The sequence below is a fragment of the Cebus imitator genome, unplaced genomic scaffold (assembly GCF_001604975.1).
Source record: "Cebus imitator isolate Cc_AM_T3 unplaced genomic scaffold, Cebus_imitator-1.0 Scaffold160, whole genome shotgun sequence".
NCBI lineage: Eukaryota > Metazoa > Chordata > Mammalia > Primates > Cebidae > Cebus > Cebus imitator.
In genome coordinates, this window is record NW_016107475.1 from 843,266 (window position 1) to 852,157 (window position 8,892).

An 8,892-nucleotide genomic window follows, 5' to 3' on the forward strand; every position below is an offset into this window, starting at 1 on the left:
CCAGGCGCCAGGCTGGCATGCAGTGGCGCGATCTCGGCTCACTGCAACCTCCGCCTCCTGGGTTCAAGCAATTCTCCTGCCTCAGCCTCCTGAGTAGCTGGGACTACATGCGCCGCCACCATGCCCAGCTAATTTTTTTTTGTATTTTTAGTAGAAACGGGGTTTCACCATATTGGCCAGGATAGTCTCGATCTCTTGACCTGGTGATCCGCCCGCCTTGGCGTCCCAAAGAGCTGGGATTACAGGCGTGAGCCACCAAGCCCGGCTTTTTTTTTTAAATGCAGGTGTCAGTGTGCCGCTTGGGACTGTCTGTCCGCTGCCTGCCTGTGGAGGCGCTGCTGGGCTGCCGCGGTCTCAGCCCGGCAGCTGTTTATTCTTCGCCTGGTTTCTGCATAGGCAAGTGGGACTAGCCCCGCCTTCCCAATGGAGGGCTTCTTTCCCTCGGTGGAGTCCCGCTGCTCCCAGATTGAGCTCGGTCTGATGTGTTAACTGTGAAACTCTCCCAGGAGAGGGATTCCGCTTGCTGTGTCTCGTGGGGGTTGGACCTTTCTGGCCGTATCCCCCTCCCTGCTTTCAACTCACCCCTTCCTATGTGGGTCAGGCAGTTCCTTCTCACAAGCCTTCTCGTTGTTAGTCCAAGCCTCCGCCCTGGACTGCGCTGACAAGGCAGCGGTCTGGCAGGAGCTGCGGGCTGTACCCGCCGCGTCTGCAACTTGGGTCGGTTCTCAGCCAGGTGGTGTTTTCCTGGGCTGTGTGCTGCGGCAGTCACACGGAGTGAAGCGCTGTATCTGAATCGTAGTACCAAGGAGGTGAAGTCCCTCTATCCTACGTGCCAAATACATTTTCCAGGTGGGGCAGTGCCTCTCCTTGCCTTGACTCACCCCCTTTGTGCTGCTTTCGCTGGCTTTTTTTGGGTTAATCCTGCCGTTCAACCAGTCCCTTTGAAACGAACCCTGTACCTTGTTCGGAGATACAAATATCACTCTGGTTCTGTCTCAGTTGCTGGGAGCTGAGCTCTGGAGAAGCTCCCATTCGGCTTCCCTGCCCCCACCCCGATTTTTTTTTTTAACCCAGCTCTTTTTTCTGTTCCTAATTTTTTTTGGAGTTCATCTGGAAATGCCAAGCTTGGTAAAATCATGGGCAATAGAAAGTATAAATAGGCTCTTACATGCTGAGATATTCTTTTCAAAGTGTATAAAATATTTAATGTATTGACTTTTGATTTGGCTGCCCAAGTTCCTTCCACTACTAATTAGTGGCTTTTGCTTATTATTAGGTAAGTTTACTAAGATTATTTGCTACATACTAGTGCAATAGTTATATATATTTAGAATAATGCTTGTCACTTAAGGTAAGTCAGGGGTTTTTAATATGAAGGCCAATCAATAGGCTTTAAGGAGCTATTGAAATCCCCCAAATTGTATATGAAATGCTTTTAGACAATGGATCTACAAATGTTAAGAACAGCTTATTCTTTCGGTAAATATTCATTTGAACACCTATTCTGTACCAAGCACTTTGTCAGCTAAGAGAGGCCAAAATTATGTTCTCCCTAGTTCTTTCTGATTATTAATACTCTTCTTCTTCTTTTTTTTTTCTCCAGGAAAAACAAGAATGGTGGTGGCTTTACATTGCAGATAGGAAAGAGCAGACATTAATATCCATGCCATATCATGTGTGTACACTAAAAGATACAGAAGAGGTAATTACCAAACAACATTATTTCAGTATTTAACGAAGCACAACTTACCATCATGCTGCTTCATTAATCTTTTTTAAAAAAGCAGTTGATCATATTTGGCATATTGTATTCTATTCATTGCCTGCATTTTGTAACTGTTCTCTGAATGTTTTGGGAGTAAGCTCATTGGAAATTTATAAATAATTGTTATAGGTAGTCAACTTAGTGTTTTAAAAACTTGTTCTCAGCTTGTTTTGGGAGTCTTCACTGTTAGTGTCTAAGAATATATGCCTTTCCTCCTCGTCCTCTCCAGAATTTAGTGATACAATTTTTGTTCTTACTGCATTAGTGCTAAGTATTATATATTTTGTCTAAAAAAAAATCTAAGAACTGACAGTGTGGATTTTTTGAGTGAAATTTTTGATGGGCCAGAAGCTCTGGATGTTTGTAATTTTGATCTATATTGCTAGATATTTATTTCTCTATAGAAAGAATGAATGTCTAAACATGCCCATTGCCTCTTAGCATGTCAGACATTTTGAATATCATTGCTAGTTGGAAAGGTGAAAAGTAGCATCTTAGATCTTAGTGTTATTTTTTCCTCTGAATTTTTTTTTTTTTTTTTGAGACAGGATCTGACTCTGTCACCCATGCTGGAGTGCAGTGGTGCAGTCTTGGCTCTCTGCACCCTCTGCCTCCCAGACTCAAGTGATCCTCCCACCTCAGCCTCCCAAGTAGCTGGGACTACATACGTGTACAACCATGCCTGGCTAATTTTTTGTATTTTTTGTAGAGACAGGGTTTACCCATGTTGCCCAGGCTAGTCTCAAACTCCTGAGCTCAAGAGTTCCACCCTCTTTGGCCTCCCAAAGTGCTGGGATTATAGGCATGAGCCACTGTGTATGGCCTCTCTGATCTTTTAAGTTTTAAAACCTATTGAAAAGTTACAAGCACAGTATCATGAAACCTCCCTGGATTCCCACCTATATTTACCAGTTGTTTACATTTAGCCGTTACTTGTTTTATTTTTCTCTCACTATATGTGCACATACAAAACATGCACGTGTATGTATATGTTCCCCTGAGCCATTTGAGGTACTTGTAGACATCATAACATGACACCCCAACTACTTGACATGTATCTCTTAGGAACCAGGGCCTTTGGCTGGGCATGGTGGCTCACATCTGTCATCGCAGCACTTTGGGAGGCTGAGGCAGCTGGATCACTTGAGCCCAGGAATTCAGGAGCAGCCTGGGCAATGTGGAGAGACCAAAAAACCAGGACCTTCTCCATAGGCCCACTACAAAGATTGTACTCAGGAAATTTAACATTGATATGGGATAATTATCTAATATGCAGTCTGTATTCAAACTGCAAAAACGATTCCGCTAGTATCTGTTATAGTTTTTTGTTTTATTTTTAAAGTCAGGAGCTAATCAAGGATCACACATTGTAGCTGGGCATGGTGGCTCATACCTGTAGTCCCAACTTAACTCAGGAGGCTGAGGCAGGAGGATCACTTGAGCCCATGAGGTTGAAGCCGAAGTGAGCCATGATCACACTCCTGTACTTCAGTCTGGGCAACAGAGTGAGACCCTGTATTGAAAGAAAGAAAAAGTGATTTTACATTATACTTGGTTGTCATACCTTTTTAGTCTTGAATACTTTCTTGTCCTTGTTCTGTTTTAATCTTTCCATGCCACTGATATTTTTTATGACTCTAGGCAAGGTATTTTGTAGAATATCATTTAATATGAATTTGTCTCATTGGTTACTCATTATTATGTCCATCTTACATGTTTTTGGCAAGCACCCTATGTTGGTGATGTGCCTTAGTGCATTATGTCAGAGGTACAGTAAATCACTTTGCCCTCTGTTCATGATATTAAGGTTGCTCATTTAGTTAAGGTTTTTCTCTATTGTAGAGGTATTTTTCTCCCCCTCTAATCTGTGGGTTGATATTTAGGCCATGTGTGAATGTCCTATTCTCCAACAGTGCTTTACCCATTCATTTTAAGCATATATCGATGATGCATGTCTGAATCAGTTTTTACTCTGCTCATTCTATTCAGTGTAGTTTTTATTTCTCTGAAGATTGAAACTTAACACCTTCCTTGTGTTTGAGTCATCTTTTTTATGTGTCTGTTTGTGACCATTATTCCCTTTGGTTGTCTTAAAAAATTGGTTTGGGGCTGGGCGCAGTGGCCCATGCCTATAATTCAAGCACTTTGGAGGCCAAGGTGGGCGGATCACCTGAGGTCGGGAGTTCAAGACCAGCCTGACCAACATGGTGAAACCCTGCTTTATTAAAAAAAAAATTGATTTTTTTTAAGTTATTAAAATTTTTTAATAAAAAAAAGTTAAAATTTTTTTTTTTTTTTTTTTTTTTAATTTAAGAAATTAGCCCTTTGTGATACATGTTGTAAATATACCTCCCCAGTGTGTTTTACTATTCTGGTTGTTTCTACCAGACAGAAATATAAATAGCTATTTGTTTATCCATTTTCTTATTTATTTTTTGTAGTATGATTTAAAGAGTCTTTTATAATTTCTAGGTTTGTGTTAACAGGCCAAACTGAGATTAATTTAAAGAAAAAGATTCCTTTGTGATTTTTTTCTAGTTTTCAAAAACTAGCATATTTTAATATTTAGTCTATAAAATATGGATTTTGGAGATTGGAGGCAGATCACCAGAGCATTCAAATGTCATTTAAAAAAAAATTGTTCTTCTTTTGTCCAAGTGGGATAGAAACTTTTTTACTGTTTGTATTTGCAGTTCGTGATTTGTTGGTTAATAAAATATCTTCTTGACCTTTGGTATTGGGCATTTATTCTAGAAATAAGAAAATTTGGCGAGAAGTGTCTCCTATCTAGTGAAGTCTGTTGTTTTATTCCAACATTTCATTGTTTATGCTTTTATATCTACTAAATTTCTTCAGGGTGATAGCATAGAATTTGATTGCTTTAAGTATTGCTTTCTTGAATTGCAGAGATACAATTTTACCTCATCAGTTATGCATAATTTGATTTCGTCTTTGTGAGGCATTTATAATATGTTCACTTTTTTTTTTATTATTTATAAGGACTTTAATAACATTTGTTGGGATTTTCTATATCATCTAAGTAAACACCTGGCTGTTAAATACTGTGGTCTAGGAATTTTAGGGAGTGAGCTGTTTCCTCCCCAAAATACAGATTTTTAAGTGCTGATTTTATCTTCTAGGTAGAGCTGAAATTTCCTGCACCAGGCAAGCCAGGAAATTATCAGTATACTGTGTTTCTGAGATCAGACTCCTATATGGGTTTGGATCAGATTAAACCATTGAAGGTAAGAAAAGTGACTCTTCGGTAAATAATAGTTTGCTGTGTAAGTGTTTAATACACTAGGAAAACATTTCTAGTTTTAAAATGTAGAGTCATGGAAGGAAGAAGTAGTCATCTCATACTTTATATGTGATACACTTGATGGACTACTCTTGCAATAATAAACTTAAGGTTTTAGGTTTTTAAGGAATATAACAATTTAGAACATTGAAATTTCAATTACTTTAGAGATACATTTTAATGTGCTGTAACTTTATAAGGCCTGCAAATGGGTTCCGTTTTCATTAGAAAAGCATATATATATATATTTACCACAGATTCTATTTGGAGTATTTATTATTTCTGAAACTAATTTATTTTTATCATATTTGAGCATATACTTTCTGTATCATTTGCAGCACACGCTAATCTTTGTTTACCAATTCACTTGAGCTTTTGATAAACGGTGTCCTATTGGAGAGATGGCGCTAAAAGTATTATTGCACTATAAAGGGTAGAAGTAGCCAGTAAAGGCCAACCTCTTTTTTTCCATGAGGGTTCCATATTTCTTTTATTAGCTATGGAATTGTACATCACAAGTCTTGAGACTGCAAAATATCTCGGGTTTTTCTTCCTTCAGTAGAAGGCTTCTATTAAGATACGAGTCAGTGTTCTTGCTCAAGAATCACAATTATTTTATGCCACAGAACTACATGCATAAGTAGTATAACATATAGGATCAGAATACCAAACTCGTATTAGAAATTTTACTACATTCACATATTGTTATATTTAGTTGTTTTATTTCTGGGATGAAGTATCTATTCTAAATGAATAAGTTGAATTTAGAAGTATATCCATAAAAATCTATTTCTTTATAATTGCTGTGATCAAAGAAAACCTTTTATTTACCGGATTTCTTCCATTACTTCTCCCCAAATTTCTGATGTCTGTATTTAATTCTTCTTTCTAGTTGGAAGTTCATGAGGCTAAGCCTGTACCAGAAAATCACCCACAGTGGGATACAGCAATAGAGGGGGATGAAGACCAGGAGGACAGTGAGGGCTTTGAAGATAGCTTTGAGGAAGAAGAGGAGGAAGAAGAAGATGATGACTAAGCAGTACTATGAAAGGACCACAGTGTTTGCAGATATTTGCAATTTGTTGCCGTTTTGGAAGTGTAAAATAAACCAGAAACAGTACAGAACTGATGTTGAGGGAGGTGTAGTTTTTTTACTCTGGAAATGGGTGCATAATATAACTAGGCAGTGGCGGTGCCTTGGTACAACCTGAAAAATGTTAGGCTTGTTGAAACCTTTCAAGTATGGGCTGGTGCATTTATTTCATCTGCAACGAAAATAAATCCTTTGTTATTATAACTGTCCGGAAGTGTGGGCTATGTATTATCTGATCAATCTATGGTCCCAGTAAAAGTAAAGACACAGGAGACACAGTCTATAAACGAGCGACTTTTCTTTGTTCGGCTTTAGTTTTAGCAAACATTAAAGTATGTTAAACACCACAAATGTTTTAAGTAACATCGCTCAAGTTTATAATCTCTTGATAAGCTCTATTATTGACATTTTGCAGTGATACAAGACTGTAACGGCTCCATTCATAGATTTAAACTTTTATTTTTACTTATCTTGGTCATAAGTTGGCATTCTCTCACATTCCACATGATATAGAGGGCTGTGTTTTGGAATTTTCCTTTTCTTAATTGCCCAGAGTTATCAGACAGATTATAAAAATGGCTTTTAATGGCTTAAAACATTTCTAAACCTCTTAGCAGATCAATGCAGGATCTAATACTTTTGATAAGCTGTAGGTCTAAAAGTATTAGTGGGACCGTATGTTTTCTCATACTGGTGGCTTATGTTATTAAACCTTTTTTTAAAAAGGTTCACTATAAAAGCTGAACTACATCCTTAGTTTTCAGTCTACCTGACTCTATCAGAAGCTTTTTAAGGAAAGTAAGTATAACATGCAAAGGAAGCTTTTTTTTGTATTCATTTTGGACTTCTGTCAATAAAAATAGAACTTTGTTGACTCATTTTATGTTTCAATGGTGTGTGTCTTTTTACTGTAAGAGAAAGGACATAAATAGGGCAATCCACTCCTTTACTTTTCAGCTAAAAGTTGAATAATATTGTACATTACTGCTAAAGTGACTGCTATTTCTGTATGCTACAGAAAAACCCAGGAGTGAGAGGGATTCCCCCTCATAGTATAGCTGGAAGGATAGTGCTTATAAAGAGTAGAGATGTGTACATGATGAATCATTGAGGGAGGGTGAATATTTTTATTCCTAGGTATGGAGGAAGCATAAGTCTGTAGTATTACAAAACTGATTGTAATAATCCTCTCCTAAAATTTGCAATGTTGTTTACTTAAAAGGTTGCCACTTTCAGTGCAGAATTACCACTGTAATTCTTATGATTGCAGTAGTTGGAAATACAAGTTGAAAATCACCAAAACCATGAATGGTTTTTTTGGTTCTAAATGTAGGATGTAGTATTTCCTATCATGGTCAAAGGAGTTTTTTTCACTGTAACCTCAGTCACCAGTTTAGTGAGACCCTTTCTTGGCAGGCAGGAGGCAGTGTCACTGAGGATTGTTTTCATTTACTTCATTGTACAAGTAAGAGGGTGGGTTTAATTTTCAAATCAGATTTTGCTGTGAAGCACCAGTGTCTTGAGGCAGCTACTGATTACCTAAACGTGGTGGCGGGGGTGAGCCAGCTGATGTCAAGTGAAAGGAGGGATTAGAGAAAACAGGTGTGGCATGAAGGCAAGCAAAGTGAGCAGACAAGACACAACGATGTGTAGAACGTGCATTTCCTAGTTTTCTTGAAAGATTTCAGGAAAAATACTTCTTTTCTAGTGGCTATTTTGCCTTAAAGAGGCTTTATAAGTTCATTCACACAGCTGGCTTCTCTCTGGCTTTAAGACTCTGGAGAGGATGGTAACCTAGTAAATCACCACAGTGCTTAAAAAAAACAACCATCACCAGAAAATTCCACCAGTTTGTTTTCCTCTTCTCTATTTGTATATACATCCCAACCAAGTAAATTTTCCTCTAGTGAGTAATTTAGGTAACCTCTTTCCATATTGCAGTAGTGAAAGAACTGAGCCTTCAGTTGACAGCAAGTCACTAAAATCCACGTCCCTTTTTTCCTCTCGAATGAGAATAACAAACTACTCACCCTAGTTTGCATTTAATTTAATGGAAACTTGCGTGAAGTTTCAATTTTCTTCCTATAAAAAAATACCCTCTGCTTTGCCTCTCCCAGCTTGCACTGAAAGCTGGAAAAGGACAGGCCCGTCCAGCTGTAGTGTTCCACCATGTGCTGGGAAGCTCAGGCCTGGTGGAAGCAGAGGGGCGTGGATGTCAACTGATATGGAAGCAGGAGGGGAGAGATACAAGGAGGCTCTCTGGGCACGTTATTTTTGACCACAAGCTTTATTGTTTGCTTCCGCCAATCCAAACCATATACTAGAATGTTCTGTAGTCACAATTGTTATTTCAAATGTAATTTGGCATCTTATATAATTTTTGAGGGACTATCATTCATCATGTATTTACTTTCTATGTGCCAGGGTCTGTGATTGGATACTGGAGCTGTCAAAATGAAAAAAATTAGTGTTAAGAACCGGCTCGCTGGTATTAGATCAGGTAGATGAGTGGCAATTCATTTAAATCCATTTGCCTTGGTTATTGTTTGGAATGCCATTTTTTTTTTTAAGTCTGTAGGCAGAAGAATTATATCTTTAGGGGCTAGCTATTTAATTTGCTGGCTTTTTTTCTCTCTCTTTTTCTTTTTGAGACAGAGTCTAACTCCATCACTCAGGCTGGAGTGCAGTGGTGTGATCTTAGCTCACTGCAACCTCTGCCTCCCAGCTTCAAGC

At 38.4% G+C, this 8,892-nt stretch overlaps 1 protein-coding gene across 1 annotated transcript in view; it reads left to right on the plus strand.

Moving 5' to 3' along the window:
• SEC63 (SEC63 homolog, protein translocation regulator) overlaps positions 1–7,039 on the plus strand; it is an 81,373-nt gene extending 74,334 nt beyond the window's left edge. The window contains exons 18-20 of the mRNA XM_037743943.1: positions 1,604–1,702; positions 4,906–5,010; positions 5,959–7,039. Of these exons, the coding sequence (XP_037599871.1) occupies positions 1,604–1,702; positions 4,906–5,010; positions 5,959–6,102 (348 nt within the window). The 3' untranslated portion in view covers positions 6,103–7,039. The remainder of the gene's footprint in view (positions 1–1,603; positions 1,703–4,905; positions 5,011–5,958) is intronic.
• Positions 7,040–8,892: the final 1,853 nt, after the last annotated feature.